This window comes from Vitis vinifera, chromosome 5 (genome assembly GCF_030704535.1).
Source record: "Vitis vinifera cultivar Pinot Noir 40024 chromosome 5, ASM3070453v1".
In the NCBI taxonomy this organism is placed as follows: Eukaryota; Viridiplantae; Streptophyta; class Magnoliopsida; order Vitales; family Vitaceae; genus Vitis; species Vitis vinifera.
The window spans coordinates 1772305-1792967 of record NC_081809.1 but is presented as its reverse complement, the minus strand read 5'-3'; the positions used below and the strand labels follow the sequence as shown (position 1 = coordinate 1792967).

The following is a 20663-nucleotide window of genomic DNA, read 5'->3' as shown; positions in this document are numbered from 1 at the left end:
AAGGGTTGTTTTTATATAAAGATTAAAAAGAATTTAATTTTATAAAATATAAATTTTAAACAGTTATTTAAAATTAATTAATATTTTATATTTTTTTATTAAATTAAGGAGTTTATCTATAATCATTTTCGCACTATTTTTTTATAATAATATGTACCATCTTTTTTCATAAATACATGAAATTTGAATTATTTTTAGAAGGAATTAATTTTGTGACTATTTTTATATGTATGAAATTAAATTTTGAGGAGAAAAAATTTTGATTTATAAGAAAAAATTGTGTAAAAAGGTTGGATGGGTAATGGTGTAGGTTAGTATGATAATGCCCATTTGGTAGCGAATTTGAGTACGAGGATACGAAAGGATGAAAAGTTTCTTCTTTTTTGGTTTCTTCCTTTCTCTTTGAGAAAAGTTGGTTCTCCTGTCCTGGAAGTGACGAGATTGAAGGAGTTGAGGGATTAAAAGATAATATGGACGGATTGACTGGATTGAACTAAACATCAAATATAATGAAGACTAATCTCCCTTCAAATGCCATTGTATAAATTATTGTATTTTTTTAAAGTGGCATTTTATATCAAATATTTGCTGGACAAGATTTAAAAAACTATCCCTATTTAATGAAAATTATAAATATATAATTTTTTTTTCTGGTCCAAGAAATCTTTATAATTCCTTTTAAAGTATTTAATTGTAAGTAAAAGATTTGTTTTTATGTAAAGATTAAAAAAAAACATAAAATAAGAATTTAATTTTATAAAATATAAATTTTAAACCATTATTTAAAAATAATTAATATTTTATATAATTTTTTATTAAATTAAAGGAGTTTATCAATAATCATTCCCGCACTACTTTTTGATAATAATATGTACAATCATTTATCATGTATCATTCACAGATAAATACATAAAATTTGAATTGTTTTTTAAGGGATTTTATTTTATGATTATTTTTATATGTATGAAAATAAATCTTTTTGATAATTATAAAATTAGATTAAAAATTGATAAAGGATACTTTTATATGAAAAAGAATATAATTGATTTATTTTGTTGAAGTAATCCATCTCAAATTTTTTTATACTTCTAATCATATTGAATGGGGTACCATTTTTTTTTTTTTTTGGTAATTCATAAATTTTTTAATATAAGAAATAAATTTAACTTTTATTGTTTTCCCAAATTCATCTCGCAAACAAGTTATTCTTCTTATTAGTCTCACTTGTTTAATTCTTGCATATAAAAATTAAATAATTTAAAAATACATAAAATTTTAATTAATTTAAAAAGTTATTTGATTAAAAGGTTATTAAAACCCTATTTTAAAATTTTAACTCATTCTTTTGTTTTTCTTTTAACATCATTTTGTGGACCCCGCATTTCAACTCATTGCGTTTCCCACTCGAATGGCGAGCTCAATTTTCATTTGAAAAATTGATTTTTATTGATTATTTGAAAATGACTTGGAGTCGCCACTTATTTTTGTTTTATTTTTAAAGGGTAAACAAAATAAGAAAGAAAAACCCTAAGTGTGACTCCTTATTTTGGAAAAGACGGTCTGTGAAAAACCGGATCGGGTTCGGGGGTCAGGTTACTTATTGGGAAGGTACGGTAAAGACCGTAGCACCCCTCTAAGTCCCTAAAGTCGGGTCTCTACTAATAAAATGAAGCTGACATGGCAACCAATGAGAAAGTCAATGAATACTCAAATCGATCATGCACGTATGAGAATTAGAAACAAGCATAAGGAGCGACCATGATGCGAGAAAATACATACTTGGGTGGCGAACCAATATGCGCTATCAAGAGGAGGGTTAGTGCACAATTAAGAAATAATTTCGAGCATGTCATAGAGCAGGATAAATCAATCATATATCATAATCAAATCAAATCAATCAGTCAATCAATCAATCAGTCACATATGTGGGGCCCCCACCAAAGCCCGTTTATTTTGCATGAATTAATCTCATAAATCTCATCATTTGAGAATTACGAGGATTGATTTCTTGCTTGTTTAAAACATTTTGAAATTCATAGGAGTTATGAAAATTATTGGCCAGAAGGAAGAATGGTAGTGAATTTTATTTGAAATGAGATTTTTGAGTGATCCTAAAAATTCTAAAGATGAAAATTTGAAAAATAAATAAATAAATAAGAATAAAATGAAATTATTTGAAAATCTAGAAATTGGAAACTATTTGAAAACGGGAAATTTGGAAATTATTTTAAAATTGAAGATAAAGAAATAAATAGATAAATAAAAAAATAAATAAAGGACACGTGGCCCAAAAGGTGGTCATGCATAGTTGCTTGTAAATTGGGCAGCAAGTGCTTCTCATACTCTCGGCGTCAGGATGTTCCTTGATGTAGTTGCCCCATGTGTGAGCCTTAGCCGTGATAATGCATGTGTTTTCATCCCAGTTAAAGTCACTTTGATCAAGAAGCGCCTTGAAAGTGACCTATTGCATCCTCAAGACATCATACCGGTTCTTCAGTTGCTCATTGTCTCATTTCAATCCTAGTCAACTATCTTGTCTGTAAGTATCTTAGTGAAGGATGCTGTCCACTTAGCCCTCGGTCGTTGCTCATGTTGTTTTGACCCCAGTTCCTGGACATAGATTGCCAGCCAGCCCTTGACCATTTGATGACCACAGCATGAACATCACAAGCTCCGCCAACGCTTGCGATGAGGACTAGGTTGAAGTTGGAGTGGCCATTGATGGTAAACCTGATACATCCCCTCCTCATTTCGAAACCATCTTCTATACGGCAACTCTTGATGACATGCTTGATCTCATCAATAATTTCCATGAACCTATCAGTTCCATCTTCCACTGGAGGTATTCTGAAGTGGTGGGCAAACAGATATCGAGTGCCCAACAAAACCACTTCCAGCTATCCTTTCAAAGACCACAATATTCAACCCATTTCCCACTTCTCATCCTCAATATATGGGTCCATGCCATGCATCTGAACCTAATCATAGCGAACGAGATCAGCCAGTCCATCAACCAGTTCATGTTCAAATGAGTCGACGTTCTGGTGGCCATCACGACACCCATAAAGAACAGCACACTTAAACCGATTTACCCTCATAGCCTTTGAATGCTTCACCAGATAGCGCGCCCGCGACATTATCATTGGAAAGTGCATTCTGTTTTGCAGCAATACCCGGTTCAGGATTCATGCCTGAAACCCAGAATAGATGTCACGTGTTGCACAATCAACTTAGTATCTTCTGCATGATCTCTGTTCATGTGAGACGCCAAGAAAACTGAGGGATTGGATCAACTTGGTATTCCCACTGGCCTGGCATCACTTCTCCATTGATTCCACTGATGTTGATGTCAGCATAATGGCACGTTTTCTACAATGATACCTTCTAGGAACAACAATTGGTGGCTGGTAGTTGATACCACACTTGAATCCAGTAGGGCACCAATCAACAAGCTGGATAATGCGTTTTATCTTGACGATGGCCACAGCTGCATTCACGCCCTTGGGCGCCACATCACCTCGGTATATCATACAGCTTGCTATGTACTTGCCATGGCGTGGGTCACATGTAGCCGTCATAGACGAAGGCTCAAAGGCACTGTTGACGATTTATGAGCGGAGGGTATAGGTGTGACATGTGCGGGATGAGGATAAAGAGAATGGGTACAGACGGTGTAGGAAGGTATGGGTACGAGATTAATGGAATGGGTAGTGGGATAGGGGCATGAATGGCATTGGATTTGTTCATGGGTACAGTGGTTAAAAGAGTGGTGAGAAAAAGTGTCCATGCAAATAACAATTATACATGGGGACCCGCAATTGCAAACGAGACTACATTACTGCATCTCATGCTTGTTGATGTGTAGCGTGTTAAGTGGATATTCAATCCTTCTGCATTGAACCTGAACCTGGGCTTTTAATACTGCGACCCATACTCGTGGATGACACAGGCCCAGGTAACACTGATCGTGGCTTTGCTTCTGGTTTCTCACTATATTTTCTTTTCTTCTTGCTGATAGCTAGATCCCATAGAAAGGGTAAGCAGTAGATAATCATCCTGATCCTGGTTGCTTGTGCCTTCAAGCCTGAATTCCTTCTGGGAAATGTATCTTTTGACTTTTCACTGATTGCGGACTCAAGGACCTCTCATCACCCGGTGGACGATCTGCAAGCACAGCTTGAAGTACAGACTGCTTGGCTCCATTGCTTGCATAACCTTCACAAATTGCATTTATGCCCATCCTCAGCAACAACAGTAGGGGTATCGAAATCAGGTTCTCTTACCGCTAACCACATAACTGGAACTCCAGCTTGCATAAGCGCAGTGGCCAAATCAGTTACAACAATTGTTTTTAAAGGCTTCACAGAATTTACTCTTAGACCCAATGAGATATCAGCCTTCGCTTGCTTGGATATCCAGACGGCCGAAGCCCACCTGATACATTTCCTTGACCTTGCACTCCCGGCCAGAACTGGTCTTCTCAACAAGCAAAGCTATGGCTGCTGCTGATACCAAACAGGTTTCAAACAAACTCACTCCCTCTGGACCTCACACAAGTAAGAGAGAGAGATGGGCTATGGAGTAGCTTCCCTGAATATGGAAATCACCCATTCTGAGCAAAATATTCAAGCGATTCTATGAGCAAGGCCACGACATCTTCTCAGATTCACAAAATGTGCCCATACAAAAACCACTAGCAGTACTAACCAAGACTCTTCTCCCTGGGCGTACGAGTGACCACCGAGAATAGAGGGTAAACAACCATGAAGCAAGGACCAAAACAGAGTATAAAATGAATCCCCAGAAAACAATGACCCGAGCCCGTCTTATATTGAAGCCATAGGGCTTATGCATAGGTGGGAAAAGAAACCAGATGAAAACGAGATTTAAACCATATGGGAATGAGATTAAAGGATCTCACTCAAACACACAAAGGATAACAAAAGAAGAATTCTCATTTTAAATCAAACCTCACATGAAGAACAGGGAGCGGATATGTCACAACACAGTCACAGCAACCCAAAAGAAACATTAATGGCAATCAAAATGAGGTCTAGCAAACGTACCTGAGAATGTTCCCTTTTTTTCCTCTGTTTAAGCTTTTCCTTCTCTGGATAACTCTCTCTAGCAGCTTTCCCCTAAGCTCCAGGGATCTCCTCTCTCCCAAAGCTCTCTGCTACTACTTACAATGCTCCCCTTGTTCTCTCCAGAAACCTCCTCTGTTTTCCTTAGCCTCTTTTTTCCAAAAACCTCCTCTGTTTTTTTTTTTTTGCTTCTTCCTCCCCCTGTCCAGCTCCCTCCTACCTGCAAATATCTCTAACGGCCTCCTCAGAAAGCTCCTGCAGCTACCAAACGACACCCCCCTGCATAACGGAATACGCTCCCCATATATTCCTCTTCTAGAACCTTCCTCCACATGTCAAATTTCTATTGGTTCCTCAAATGCTCAGCTGATTCCCTAGCATCCATCCCTGAGCTGACACGTGGCCACCTAAGATGGTGACACCTGGCCAAATAATCTACAGAAAATTCAAAGAGAAAATGTCTCCAAAATGGGGGTCAACACATTTTGATAAAATAAATTATTTTTCAAATATAAACATAAAAAAAATATTAGATTTATAAATTTAAAGATTACATTTGATTTTTTTTATATTTATTATAATATAATCAGATAAGAAGAATACTTTTTTAATTCATATTTTTAATACTTTCCAATGATCAAATATAAGTTTTTATATAGATTAAATGATTTTAAAATGTATATATTTTATTTTCTTTACTATACACCCAAACAAAACCATATCCATTTTTCTTAATTATTTTTTTAACGTGAAAAATTTTGAAGAAAAAGTACAAAGAAAAAAAATAAAAAATAGTAAATAAAATAAATTTAAAATCCATAAACTATTTTTATATATTTATTCCCACTTATTTCACTTATTTTTTCTATTTGACAAAAATATTAAACATCTTAAAAATATTTTCTCTTTCCTATTTTTCAGAATAAAATTGAAAAGAAAAAACAATTAGACATATTTTCCCCCGAAGCAAACATAATCTAAGTGAATATTATGATTACAAATTTACAACCCACATTTATTTTTATTTTGTGATTACTTTCGCAAAAATTCATGATTTTCCATTCATCACGTCATCATTCCTAAAAAAAATCAGACAAAAACAAAAGGGGGGAAAAGAATTAAAAGTGAAATTCAAGAGATCAGATATAGATTTCTAGGCTGCATTTCCATCACTGTTTAGAGCCCAGTGCATATTTCATCATATCTACATTTCCAAACCCTCTCATAAACCCTAAAATCAAACCCTAAACACCCAAAAAGAAAGAGATCATTTCATTTTATCAAAGGGGTCCTTAGCAAAAACGCTTGTAATTGTCATCAGATTAGATGATCAGGTCTCAAAGATTACATGCCATCATAGGAACCCACAGAATTACACTAATAACAACAGAAAATTTTTGGTAAAATATTTATTGGGAAAAAGAAAAACCAATGAAAACAAAATAAAAATGAAGAGTAGAAGAGAGATTTAGCAAGATTTTATTAGTTTCGCCTTGACAAGAATGAGGGCGAAACGACTCAACTCTCTTGCATTAAATATTTGCCTCTTGCTCTTATCATAGATGTAGGGACCCCTCCCCACACGTGGCATACATCTCCTAATGACATGTGGCACACATTCTCATCCGGATCAGCCTCATCCGGATTTCCCCAAGAGTACACGTAGCGCGCTTCTCCTATCCGGACTCCCTCAAGGAGAGGCACACGACACTCACAAACATAACATCCGGACGACTGCCACAGCGCATCCGGATGACCAACATACACTATCCGGGTATGTTTGTCCGGATCATTGACTGAAGTAAGCAAGTCTTACACGTTATCACAACAACCTATCATGACCCACGTTCCGCCACCTGCAGGGTGAAAGGACAAGAATGAATTGACGGCAAGTCACTTTCTACGATCACTTCCCACGATTTCTGACAGTCGCAGCAACTACCACGATCTCTATCAGCCGCCCGTAGGGTGATGATGGCCCTGCCACCACCTAGTGTCATCATGACAACACAAAATATCTCCCTACCATTAAAGAGAGAAACAAAGCTTCTGATACTATATATATGAACCTTCACACAAAGAGGAAGGTAAGCTTGCTGCACCTAGAAAAAAGGTCAATTGATTTATCTCTATCTCTCTAACCATGGCTAACAAAACCATCGGAGGGTGCGTCCAGACACCCTGTCCGGACGCCTTTTGCAGGTAGTACGATTGAATCAAGAATCTATATTGGTTGAGATCGTGCGTCCACCCATTTGGCAACTACGTGGATCACCAGGGACGCGAGGCCTCAACATTGGCGCCGTCTGTGGGAAAATATCACTGATTCAGTCACCAGCAAAGATGGCCACACCTTCCCAAAGTCATTCATCTGGTAGGGAAGAGGAAGATAATTCTAAATGGCGCCGAGCCATCGAAAGAAGACAGTTGGCAAGCGAGCGACAATTGAAAGCTCTCCTCCAGGAGACAGAGAAATTAAGAGAAGAAAATGCGGTACTACGCATCCAGGCTTCAACATCGGGGCCTCCCCGTCGCCAGCGTTCAAGAGGCCAGGTAGCAAACTCAAGGCCAGAACCAGAGTCGATATATCCTGGGACAGCAGGAGCCATCCTAGGGACATGCAACATAAGGCCACATGAGCCACACACGCCCATGCCTCGAGCTCCCCATGAGGAAAGCTCGGACTCCACTCATTTTTCAGCAAAAAGACAATGCGATAGAAAATCCCAGTTGTCAAATTCAATGCGCGCGAGACTAGGCCCACAAGAGCCTGGGAGAGCAAGGTTGGACGACATGCTCTCCACGCCTTTCTGCTCTCATATCATTCATTACGAGCCCCCAAGGGGATTCCTCGTACCAAAATTCTCCACATACGATGGGTCTAGCGACCCCTTTGATCATATCATGCATTATCGACAGCTCATGACGCTCGATATTGGCAACGACGCGCTGCTGTGCAAAGTATTCCCTGCCAGCCTGCAAGGGCAGGCCCTTTCATGGTTTCATAGCCTACCTCCCAATTCTGTTGGCAATTTCAGGGACTTGTCCGAAGCTTTCGTAGGACAATACTTGTGCTTCGCTTGACACAAGCAAAACATCAGCACTCTGCAAAACATAAAAATGCAGGATAACGAATCCTTAAGGGAGTTCGTGAAGCGGTTTGGTCAAGCCGTACTTCAAGTAGAGGCTTGCAGCATGGATGTTGTCCTACAGATCTTCAAGAGAAGCATCTGTCCAGGCACCCCATTTTTCGAATCGCTAGCTAAAAAACCTCCTACAACGATGGACGACTTGTTCAGACGTGCAAACAAATACTCAATGCTCGAAGATGACGTACGAGCAGCCACCCAGCAAGTACTAGTTGCTGGACAAGCATCTAGAAGTGGCACGGAAAGAAATGCCAAACTTCCGGACCGGCCAAGGCCGTCCAATCGAAGACAGGAGGGACCAAGTCTCCCGGAAAGGCCACCCCTCACGCCTCTTTCCATATCATATGAAAAACTTCTTCCTATGATCCAAGGTTTGTCCGACTTCAGATGGCCTAGACCCCTCGGAACTAACCCATCCAAAAGAGATCATAGCAAGAGATGTGTCTTCCACAAGGAACATGGCCACACAACAGAGACATGCAGGTGCCTCCAGGATCTGGTCGAAAGGCTCATTAAGGCGGGACATTTAAAACAATACCTCCGCTCAGATACCAGAGGTAGATACGCTTTCCAAAATCATAATTCTGGAGCCCCTAGAGCCCCAGCCACCCCCAAAGCCGTTATAAACTATATTAACGGAGGCCCATCTGACGAGGAGTATGACTCTAAACGAAAGAGACAAAAGTTGTTGCGGGCTGCATCAGTATGCGAACGTATCAACTCCATTCGGCCTGGACTAACTGGAGGGGGCCCTCGCCCCATAGATGGGACAATCATTTTCCCACCAGTAGACCCTACCCGGACACTGCAGCCACACCACGACGCCCTCATCCTATCTCTAGAGATAGGAGACTTCGACGTGAGACACATTCTGGTTAACCCAGGCAGCTCGGCCGATCTTGTGCAAGCATCGGTCGTTAGCCACATGGGGCACAGTCTCACGGGCCTTAAAAACCCTGGGCGAATCCTGTCCGGATTCAATGGGTCATCAACTACTTCCTTGAGAGACATTGTACTGCCGGTCCAAGCTGGCCCAGTCACTCTCAACGTGCAATTTTCGGTGGTACAAGATTTATCACCTTTCAATGTCATCTTGAGGCGCACATGGCTACACTACATGAAAGTCATCCCCTCTACATATCATCAAATGGTAAGTTTCCTTACCAAGGATGGGCAAATTGATCTATATGGTAGCCAGTTAGCCGCTTGCCAATGCTACCAGATAGCATGAGAAACAGGGACCAGCCAGGAGGATGCATCCCTCCCTGAGTCCAGCAATGCACATGACCGATAGCAATTATTGGGTCCGGTGGACAAAGATCCCCGGGCAGCAGATCCCTTGCAAACAATCCAAATTTCTGAAGAAGGTACTCACCTTACGAATATCAGTTCCCTCCTAACACCAGAAGAAACCCGGAGCATGCAAAACTCCCTCAGACAAAACCATGACATCTTCGCATGGGCACATTCCGATATGAAGGGAATTCATCCCTCCATTACTTCTCATAAGCTGAACGTCTTGCCAACAGTCAGACCCATCCGGCAGAAGGTTAGACGTTTCCACCCGAACAGACAAACAATTATCCGGAATGAGGTTGACAAATTACTAGAAGCCGGATTCATCAGAGAAGTAGATTACCCGGACTGGTTGGCAAATGTGGTGGTGGTGCCCAAAAAAGAGGGCAAATAGCGAGTGTGCGTCGACTACACCAACCTCAATAATGCATGCCCAAAAGACAGTTTTCCTTTACCACGAATAGATCAAATTGTAGATTCCACTGCTAGGCAAGGGATGCTCTCTTTCTTGGATGCCTTCTCCGGATATCACCAAATCCCCATGTCCTCGGCTAACGAGGAAAAAACAGCATTCATAACACCACACGACCTCTATTGCTACAGAGTCATGTCGTTCGGACTCAAAAAACGCCGGCGCCACTTATCAGAGACTGATGACGAAGATCTTCAAACCTCTGATAGGCCACACGGTAGAAGTATATATTGATGATATCGTGGTTAAGAGCAAAACCCGAGAGGAGCATGTCCTCCACTTGCAAGAAGTTTTTCACCTCTTGAAGAAGTATGACATGAAGCTAAATCCTTCTAAATGCGTCTTTGGCGTAAGTGCTGGCAAATTTCTGGGATTTATGGTCAGCCAAAGAGGGATAGAAGTTAGCCCGGATCAAATCAAGGCAATCATGGAAACACCTCCTCCCAGGAGCAAGAAAGAATTACAACGCCTCACAGGCAAGCTCATCGCGCTAGGGCGTTTTATAGCCCGCTTCACTGATGAATTTCGACCCTTCTTCTTGGCAATACGAAAAGCTGGAGCAAACGGATAGGCGGACAACTGTCAGAATGCTTTTGAAAAAATTAAACACTGCCTTACGCAGCCGCCCATTCTGAGCAGCCCCATTCCTAAAGAAAAATTGTATATGTATCTGGCTGTATCGGAGTGGGCAATCAGCGTTGTTCTGTTCTGCTGCCCCTCACCTAAGGAACAGAAGCCTATCTACTACGTCAGCAGAACATTGGCGGACGTAGAAACCAGATATTCAAAAATGGAGCTAACAGTCGGAGCGCCGCCCAGAAGCTCCGCCCCTATTTCCAAGCCCACCCGGTGGTCGTGCTAACTGATCAACCCCTCCGTAACATTCTGCACAAGCCAGACTTAACCGGAAGAATGCTTCAATGGGTTATCGAATTGAGCGAATTTGGAATCGAGTTCCAACCTAGATTGTCCATGAAAGGCCAAGTAATGGCTGACTTCGTGTTGGAATACTCCCGAAGGCCTAGCCAACGCCAGGAACAGAGTGAAAAAGAGTGGTGGACTTTACGAGTTGATGGAGCCTCACGATCATCAGGGTCCGGAGTTGGACTTCTGCTACAATCCCCAACAAGGGAACCTTTGGAGCAAGCCATCCGGCTAAGATTCCCTGCCTCCAACAATGAAGCAGAATATGAAGCCATCCTATCCGGATTGGCCCTCGCCCTGGCTCTATCCGTCTCCAAACTCCGTGTCTATAGCGATTCTCAACTTGTGGTCAAACACGTCCAGAAGGAATATGAAGCTAAAGATGAGCGCATGGCGCGATACCTAGCTAAGGTGAGAGATACCTTACAACGATTCACCGAGTGGACGATCGAAAAAATCAGACGAACTGAAAATGGACGCGCAGACGCCTTGGCAGGCATAGCTGCCTCCCTCCCCATCAAAGAAACCATATTTTTGTCTATACATATGCAAGCCAACTCTTCCGTCGCGGAAACCTCCACTTGCAACGCCATTGAGGCAAGCTAACCAGACGGCCAAGAATGGACAAACGACATTATACAATACCTCCGGACAGGCACTTTGCCCGAAGATCCCAAGCAAGCACACAAGATCCGAGTGCAAGCCGCCCGTTTCACTCTGATTGGGGGGCACTTGTACAAGCGCTCTTTCATAGGTCCCTACCTTCGGTGCCTAAGTCATTCAGAGGCCCTGTATGTGTTAGCTGAAATGCACGAGGAGGTATGTGGCAATCATTCTGGAGGACGGTCTCTAGCGTATAGGGCCCATTCGCAAGGATATTATTGGCCCACCATGAAGAAGGATGCGGCAGCCTATGTCAAAAAATGTGATAAATGTCAAAAGCATGCTCCCATTCCACATATGCCATCGGAAACATTGAAACCAATCTCAGGCCCCTGACCCTTCGCACAGTGGGGCATGGACATAGTAGGACCCCTCCCAACCGCTCCCGCCCAGAAGAAATTCCTACTTGTTGCCACGGATTACTTTAGTAAATGGGTGGAAGCTGAAGCATATGCTAGCATCAAAGACAAAGATGTCGTCACCAAATTCCTTTGGAAAAACATCATTTGTCGCTTCAGAATCCCCCAAACCATTATAGCCGACAATGGTCTACAGTTTGATAGCATCGCCTTCCGAAATTTCTGTTCGGAACTGAACATCCAGAATTCATACTCCACACCGCGTTATCCGCAGGGTAATGGGCAAGCAGAAGCCACAAACAAGACTCTAATCACTGCCTTAAAGAAAAGGCTCGAACAAGCCAAATGAAAATGGGTGGAGAAGCTACTCGGTGTCCTATGGGCTTATCGAACCACACCTGGACGCCCGACGGGAAACACACTCTTCGCCCTCGCATACGGTATGGACGCAATCATTCCTACCGAAATAGGGTTACCCACTATCCGGACTGAGGCAGGGAAACAGGATGATGCAAACGCGGAGTTAGGAAGAAACTTGGACTGGGCAAATGAAGTAAGGGAAGATGCATCCATCCGGATGGCAGACTATCAACAAAGGGCATCCGCTCATTACAATCGCAAAGTAAGACCCAGAAGCTTCAAAAATGGTACGCTGGTACTTAGAAAAGTTTTTGAAAATATTGTTGAAACAGGAGCAGGAAAATTTCAAGCCAATTGGGAAGGACCCTATATAGTATCTAAGTCAAGTGAAAGTGGAGCTTATCATCTACAAAAGCTAGACGGAACTCCATTACTCCGACCGTGGAATGTGTCCAACTTAAAGCAATATTACCAGTAAAGGAAAGAAGACAAGCACAAAGGTGAACAAAGAATGTTTTATTAAATATTTGTGAAGTTGTACACAAAGGTCTCCGGACTACAAGATACAGAAAGAAGATAGTAGTAAATATTACAAAAAGAAAAGCTCTCATTGAGCAGGCTTGCCGCGCAACTTTTCCTCATCGCCTGGGGGTATTGAAGGGACGTTCCGCTTGATGCCATGTTTCTTCATACAGCAGCGATAGCCGAAGAAGTACATGTCGTCTACTTGCTTCTGGTAGTCCGCTTCAAGTTCCTCCCTTTCTGCAACAAACTCACTCTCTAGCTCTTCTTTTTGCGATGTTAAGCGCAGCTGCAAGTCTTCTCTCTGCTTTTTCTCAATAGATACCTCCGTCCGGAGTTGCCTCACCTCACCCCTTAGAAGAGCCTTCTCATCCTCCGCCTCAAGCAGAAGGGCATCCAAAGTTTCCTCCTGGCTCTTTGCCTCAGCAAGCTCTGCCCGGAGAGCCTCGTTATCCTCTCGAGCGGTGGATAAACTGGCTTTGGCCTCCTCCAGTCTCAAGCGCAGCTTATCTTCACTATCTCTGCGCTGAGAGGCGAAGGCCTTCATGTAATCAGCAGTCCGCAGCAGGTCAGAAAACAGATCGTGTTGTTGGACCATGCCGCGAAGACCGCTCACCAACTGCAGAGAAACATGCAAACAAGAAGACCAAAGTTACAAACCACGCACAAACATATCAGAATGGCAAGAAAAATGAAGAAGTAAAACTATACCGTTTCCACCACTTCGAACATTTTTGTTGAGAGCATGACAACGTCTGAGCCGGGTGGAATCCGTTTCAGCTTCTCTTCCAACTCCGCGTAGCTGAAAACGCTAGCAGAGATGCAAGTTGCATCATCAACGGGATTCCCCCCTAATGAAGCATTGGAGAGTGACTCCTCCTCCGGGTTTGGGGCCCCAACAGTCTCGGCCGACTGAGTCGATCCGGGTGAACCCCCATCCGGGACCACCACCGGGGCGGGTGGGTTCTCTACTGCCATCTCCGCCTCGCTCTCCTCCGGATGATCATCCTGGACGGACGAGCAGCTGACTTCAATGGTTTCCGAGAACCGATCCTGAAGCTACCCCAGGAGGCCAGACTTTAGGTCTCGCGCCAGACGCGACCTCCTTCTAGCTGGCCCTTTCACCAGTACAAGGTCAAGGGGGCTTGGCCTGCAAGGAGGCAAGTTCTGACTTTCTGCCCCCATTTCCTCCATTGGGGATGCCGTGGGAGGCAACGCTGCAGCGCAAAAAACCTCGGCTGCGTCCCCATCCGGATGGGGAGAGCCAGGTTGATTTATCGAAGTAGCTTCTTCAGCCAGCAGAGCCAGACGGCCAACCAATGACATTGAAGGGCCTGAGTGGTTCAGACCCGCGAGATGTCCGAGACCGCTTGAAATAGAGGGCGGGACGGGGTCTCCGGCTCTCTTATTGTCACTTCCTTCACATAAGTTGAAGGAGGGCATACAAACTCCTTCGGAGAAGTTGGGGGTTTCACTTCTTTCCCCTTATTTGAAACATTCTTCTTCTTCTTTGCTAGAGCACCAGCAGGTGGAAAGGACGTGGGCCGTTTGCCACCCGGAGCCTTCCGCAAAAGCTCCTCTTTCCTTTTTTCCTCCCGATTATTGAGGCGAGCTTTGCGTGTCCGGACGTCTGCCTTCTGCACCGCCGCGTAGAATGGCAGGTCTGGAAGAACGAAGTGCTCCCCAGCCACCACCTCTTTAGGCAGCCGCCTTGGGAGTATGTTCAGCACGTACGGCTGCGGCTCCCGAGTGACCAAACGGAGGTTCTGCGCGGAGAGCAGCATGTCATAACTCCTCTCGACCGCCGCAATCTCGAAGAGCCTGTTCAAACGGTCGAATGAGGCCTTCTCCACCCACTCCACCAATTTTCCCCTTTTATCCTGGCCTGCACCCAAGAAAGCAAGAGTATGTCAGCAACCCAACAATATTGACCTAAACTCACAACACATGGAAAGACAAGAAATAATCATACCGGGGACCTTCAACGATTGGTTGGGGGCGAATGGCCTGCCCGGATGCCCTGCCAAGCCCGCCCATAAGCCCTTAACCAGCACATGGCCCTTGGCAGCCCCCTTGGTCGAGTCCAGCAGGCTGGTCACCAACTACAGGGACGGAAGGCAAGCGAAAAAGCTAAAGATGTCACTTTTCACCTTCTTGATAGAATAGATGAAGAGAACCTCCAGCAGTGAGAGGTCCAAATTGAACAACAGGCTTAAGATGTTGCACCCCATCAGCACCCGGACCATATTCGGATGAATATACGCCGGAGGAATCTGGGTGAAGTGTAGAAACTCCTTGAACAGCGACGGTAGGGGAAACCGGAGCCCAGCGTTGAATTGCTCCTTGCTAAAGTAAATAGCATGGTCGTCACCCTTCTCAGTCGACACAGCCTCCCCATCAGTCAGTTCAACAGATACACCGTTGGGGATGCAGAACCGTTCGCGGAACTCCTTCACACTCAATTTTTCCACAGACTTCTCGGCATGAGCAGCGCCGGACGGGCCAGATGAGGTCGCTTCCTGGTTCGCAGACATTTTCTAGCCTCGCGATGAAATGAAATCTGCATGGAGGAAGTACCAACAGTTAAAAACACAGCAAACTGGCCCCGCAACCCTAAACGACAAAATCTCATAAAAACCTCACACCACCGGCATACCCATCCCAAAACCCTTGACTCTACCCAAAAGAAAAAACCCCCCAACCCATAAAAACCACAGGGGGGCAACAGAAACCCTAAAACATAGTTAGCAACTCCCGAAAAAAACCCTCGAAACCACTGACAAAACACCCAATCGCAAAGCCAATTTCCCAAGCAAGCGAGAAACAACCAACAAGACCAAAGCGCAACAAGGAAAAGACAAGAGCAAATATACGTACCGAGTGTAAAGATGGAAGAATAGGGTTGAAAACCGCAATGCAGTCACTGTCAAGACACGGAAATCACAAGCAAAAAACCCTAGGGCTTCACTCGGAAACGAAGGAGCACAGAAGGTAGAAGAAGAAGCACTAATGGAAAAATGCAATAGGAAAAACACAAACAGAATACACAGTATGCTATTTATAGGGCGACAGCCCCTCGGAATACCAAACCCTCAACTACGCCATCATTGAAACGACACACTACCTAGGAATACCCAGCGACGACAGCTCATCATAAATGCTCTCCTCTCTCTTCGCCCCCACTCGCCACGTGGCCCAATGAGCGCAAAAAGTAAACCTCAGTTTCAAAAAACCAATTATTTTTAACCCGCCCATTTTTGCTCATGCAAAATAGGCAAGTTAAAAAGGGGGGCATTGTAGGGACCCCTCCCCACACGTGGCACACATCTCCTAATGACACGTGGCACACATTCTCATCCGGATCAGCCTCATCCGGATTTCCCCAAGAGTACACGTGGCGCGCTTCTCCTATCCGGACTCCCTCAATGAGAGGCACACGACACTCACAAACATAACATCCGGACGACTGCCACAGCGCATCCGGACGACCGACATACACTATCCGGGTATGTTTGTCCGGATCATTGACTGAAGTAAGCAAGTCTTACACGTTATCACAACAGCCTGTCATGGCCCACGTTCCGCCACCTGCAGGGTGAAAGGACAAGAATGAAGTGACGGCAAGTCACTTCCTACGATCACTTCCCACGATTTCTGACAGTCGCAGCAACTACCACGATCTCTATCAGCCACTCGTAGGGTGATGATGGCCCTACCACCACCTAGTGTCATCATGACAACACAAAATATCTCCCTACCATTAAAGAGAGAAACAAAGCTTCTGATACTATATATATGAACCTTCACACAAAGAAGAAAGTAAGCTTGCTGCACCTAGAAAAAAGGTCAACTGATTTATCTCTATCTCTCTAACCATGGCTGACAAAACCATCGGAGGGTGCGTCCGGACGCCTTTTGCAGGTAATACGATTGAATCAAGAATCTATATTGGTTGAGATCGTGCGTCCACCCATTTGGCAACTACGTGGATCACCAGGGACGCGAGGCCTCAACAATAGAAACCCTAAAAATCCATCGTTATCAGAGATTCGGGATCCTACTTAGAGGCATTCATCTTTGACAAAATCAGTAAAAGCAAACTCCATATCAGCTAAGGAAAAAGAAAAAACGTAGGAAAAGTCGAGATCAGCCGAGGAAAAAGAACACGTACAAAGAAGGGACAGTGAGAATCGATGAGACAAAAAAGCCATGTAGCAGATAAATAATGCCTCGGCTGCGTAAGGTTTATATCCTGGAAATTGGGAATTAGGGTTTTAAGAACTAAATTACCAAAAACTCCTTCGTCGTTGTGTAATATGGCCAAGACCCACGGAAGCAAGATCTCTGTTACATCAGCATGGAGGTTACTACTTACTCCGTGTAATTTTAGTGGACCTAGTGGGATTATTACAGAACCAACTCGAGCCCAAGTTGTAATGGCCCTTGACCCACCTAAGATCTCTGTCAACCATTATATTCAATCAATTATTGAAAATTTTAACTTAAAAGAAACTAAGCTCAGAACCAAAAAGGGATGGGATTTTAGTGACCAAATAGTCACATTATAATTAAACACATTCATAATATGTCATACATTCCAATAGATGAATACAAACAAAACCAAATACTCATGTTCTAATTAAACACATTAATAATGTTTCATACATACTAATATAAACCAAAAGTCACACATACAAAAACACTGAGATAGTAACAGCAGCATGAAAAATAACACCACAAGTAACAATAATAACAAGAGCAACCACTCCTTGGACTGTAAATGGACTCTCACAACTCGAAATCCCTAACCGAATTTGGAGGATGTACACTATTGAGAGAATTAAAAAAAGACATCCCAAGATCGAGCTGAAGATGACACAAAGCATCACCTTCCGAATAGACTTTCTGTTGAAGTGGTTTCTAAACTCTTTATTTAATTCCGCAGGATTGATGAGACTGATCATTATCTTCAAGCCATAAGCCACCAATAATGATGCGAGAAAAAACGCAAAGGAAATGACCTCAAATAACATCAAACTCCTGATCTTGGGACCGCAGCCAAGACAACCATCAATGCTCTGCAACTCCATAGTGGTGAGGGAGAGTCCGATAAATGTAAAGGCAGCACATAGAAAGTTGAGAATCACAACGCTATCAAGGGCGGTGAGGTGGATCTCATCTCTTAACTCCTCTCTTGATTTTACTTGAATAATTCTGATAATAAAAGTAATATGTTAATTTATACTAACTTATAAAGGGAAATAAAAGAATGTTGAAATTAAGATAAATACCGTTGGGGCTCCATATTTGATAGGGTTGGAATTCTTGTGATTGGTGCTCTTGATTTTACTTGAATAATTCTAAAAATAAAAGTAATATGTTAATTTATACTAATTTATAAAAAGAAATAAAAGAATGTTGAAATTAAGATAAATACAGTTGGGGCTCCATATTTGATAGGGTTGGAATTCTTGTGGCAGGTGCTGTAAAAACTTGTGAGAATTAATTAAGAAATGGAGTGGATAAAAGGGAAGAAAAAATATTTTCTATTATCATAGTTGAAAAACGAAAAAATGAAGAAACAAAACATTATATAGAAAAAAAAATAAATAAATAAATAAATGATGTTTAAAGCTTACACCAAAAGGTTACTATTGATCTTTAAAGCCAAGGTTCTCTTAGGGGGTTTTGGATTATACCCAGAAAAGGAATTTGATAATAGAAACTGGGATTGATGATGGCATTGATAGAAGCAAATCGGATTTTGTGATTGATGCGAGAGGAAGATGAGGGGACTAATGGAAACAAAAGAAATAAGATACTCTCTAATGTTGATGGAAGTTATGGAACAAGAGAAGATGAGGCAGAGGAGGATTATTTCACTGGTGACAACGGGGAATGTGAGAACAAAGGATTGGAAACACGGAGAATAGCTCCTTTTGATCTCTAAACAGTGGAAAAAACAAAGGAAACATGTTTTTTTTGTTCTCTAAAAAGAAACATTTTGGAAACACGGGAATAATATAAACAATAAGTGATCAAAGTTCCAAACGAGGTTTTGGTGTTTTTTGCTCTCAAAAACAAAAATACAGTTCTCAAAACAATCACAAATGCAAGCAAATATTGGCCCAAGCGAAAGCCCACAAGCAAACAGTCCATCCTCAACCGTATTCAGGAAATGAATGCTTAATACGGATAGTTTTTTGAACTAGATTTAAAGTAGGCAACTTACCTGGAACACGCGTAGATTTAGAGTAAAAGCTAGCATCCAAAGCGAAATCTGCACATAAAATAAATAAATAAATTTGAGACATTTCTCCCAGAATTTAGAATCTATGGGTCATAATCCCACATGACACCGAGAGCCCCAAACAATAAACCAAAAGGCCAACAATCAGCAATCCAAATGAAAATGGAACAAAAAAAACTATAAGTTAAAGATATAGAGAACCCCATTTGAACAGAGTCGACCCTACCCAAAGTGAGCCAAAACAGAGAGCTTGAGGATCTCGTTTCCTCTTAATCTAACCAGATGATCCGAAAATTTCTTGATCAAACGTGATATCGTCCTTCGAAACTAAGAAAAAATTTTGATTTATAAGAAAAAATCGTGTAAAAAGGTTGGATGGGAAATGGTGTAGGTTAGTATGATAATGCCCATTTGGTAGCGAATTTGAGGACAAGGATACAAAAAGGTTTATATATTGGAAATTGGGCATTAGGGTGTTAAGAACTAAATTACCAAAAACTCCTTCGTCGTTGTGTAATATGGCCGAGTTCAAGCCCAAGTTGTAATGGGCCAAGACCCATGGAAGCAAGATCTCTGTTACATCAGCATGGAGGTTACTACTTACTCCGTGTAATTTTAGTGGCCCTAGTGGGATTATTACAGAACCAACTCGAGCCCAAGTTGTAATGGCCCTTGACCCACCCAAGATCTCTGTGAACGGGCCTTACCCCGTTAACAACTTAACCAGCAGTATGGTGGTTTCAAGGATGGAAACATCACTAAATATCGGAGATATTTCGTGGAAATTTTGGGTTTTGGACCTTTTTGGTCGAAGCAACAAATGGAGGCAAAACATCAATCGACCAATCTTAGCTGATTTTTCGCTGATATTTGTGGTCAGACAATGCTCATGCGGGCTCGGTCAACGTGCGCAGCTCCTCTTGCTTGTATATTCCATGCCCATTTTTGCTTGATCAAAGCCTTAAAATTTAGATTATTTGATTAAAAGCATGATATCATCCTCATTTTATAAATTTAACCCTCAATTTCTTTTAATCCTAAAAAATATCCGATTTGGATAAAAATACTCTTATTCTTTTCATTTTTCTCTTTTTTTTTTTTTTTGAGATCGATGAAAATTCATAGGGTTTTAGTGATTATGACATAATATTTATTAAAATGTTTGATTCAAGCATGCCAGTTCATGGGCCTCCCCTGTTTGAATTTTATGGTTTAGGTGCTGCCACATAAATGATTGCGATATTGGTTGAACAATAACAAGTATTCATCGCTTTCTACCTTTGCAAAAGCAAATGAAATTTCTTCTCAAAATGGCCTTATTCTCAAAGCACTTGCACAAGAAGTGAAAAGATACCAATACCCACTCCTCTGCCCCACATGTGACCCCAACAAATTTATCAATAAAATCAAAAAAGGGAAATTTTAAGCAATGTTTTCAGACGTTTTTGGCAGCCTATGTTTGGGGGCTCACTTTTTGGCAGCCTATGTTTGCCAAATGGGGGTCTACACAGTGTTCTACACAGTCTACACACCCACTTCTCTCGCTCGGGCATTAAGAAGCCCTTTGCCCAAGTTGCCTCCAGA

The 20663-nt window shown here is 42.3% G+C and overlaps 2 protein-coding genes and 2 non-coding genes across 4 annotated transcripts; 1 reads left to right on the top strand and 3 right to left on the bottom strand.

The window, feature by feature from the left end:
• Positions 1 to 6220: 6220 nt before the first annotated feature.
• On the bottom strand, positions 6221 to 6290 carry LOC132253876 (small nucleolar RNA snoR118). Its single transcript, XR_009465790.1, has one exon. It is a non-coding gene; the product is annotated as a small nucleolar RNA snoR118 (small nucleolar RNA).
• An 82-nt stretch (positions 6291 to 6372) lies between these two features.
• LOC132253867 (small nucleolar RNA R66) lies at positions 6373 to 6446 on the bottom strand. Its single transcript, XR_009465781.1, has one exon. It is a non-coding gene; the product is annotated as a small nucleolar RNA R66 (small nucleolar RNA).
• Positions 6447 to 8204: 1758 nt separating this feature from the next.
• Positions 8205 to 10863, top strand: LOC104879219 (uncharacterized). The gene is made up of 2 exons (XM_010651289.2): positions 8205 to 8936; positions 10624 to 10863. Exons 1-2 carry the CDS (start codon positions 8205 to 8207, stop codon positions 10861 to 10863), a joined length of 972 nt encoding a protein of 323 aa, XP_010649591.2.
• A 6651-nt stretch (positions 10864 to 17514) lies between these two features.
• LOC132253726 (uncharacterized) lies at positions 17515 to 18185 on the bottom strand. The gene is made up of 2 exons (XM_059736650.1): positions 18121 to 18185; positions 17515 to 18043 (listed from the first exon to the last, which is right to left on the bottom strand). Exons 1-2 carry the CDS (start codon positions 18132 to 18134, stop codon positions 17515 to 17517), a joined length of 543 nt encoding a protein of 180 aa, XP_059592633.1. The 5' UTR covers positions 18135 to 18185.
• Between the last annotated feature and the right edge of the window lie 2478 nt (positions 18186 to 20663).

Coding starts and splice junctions, on each gene's coding strand:
- LOC104879219 (XM_010651289.2), top strand. CDS start 8,205: ATGCAGGATAACGAATCCTTAAGGGAGTTCGTGAAGCGGTTTGGTCAA. Junction 8,937..10,623: donor AGTTGTTGCGGGCTGCATCA/GTATGCGAACGT, acceptor TGCCTTACGCAG/CCGCCCATTCTGAGCAGCCC.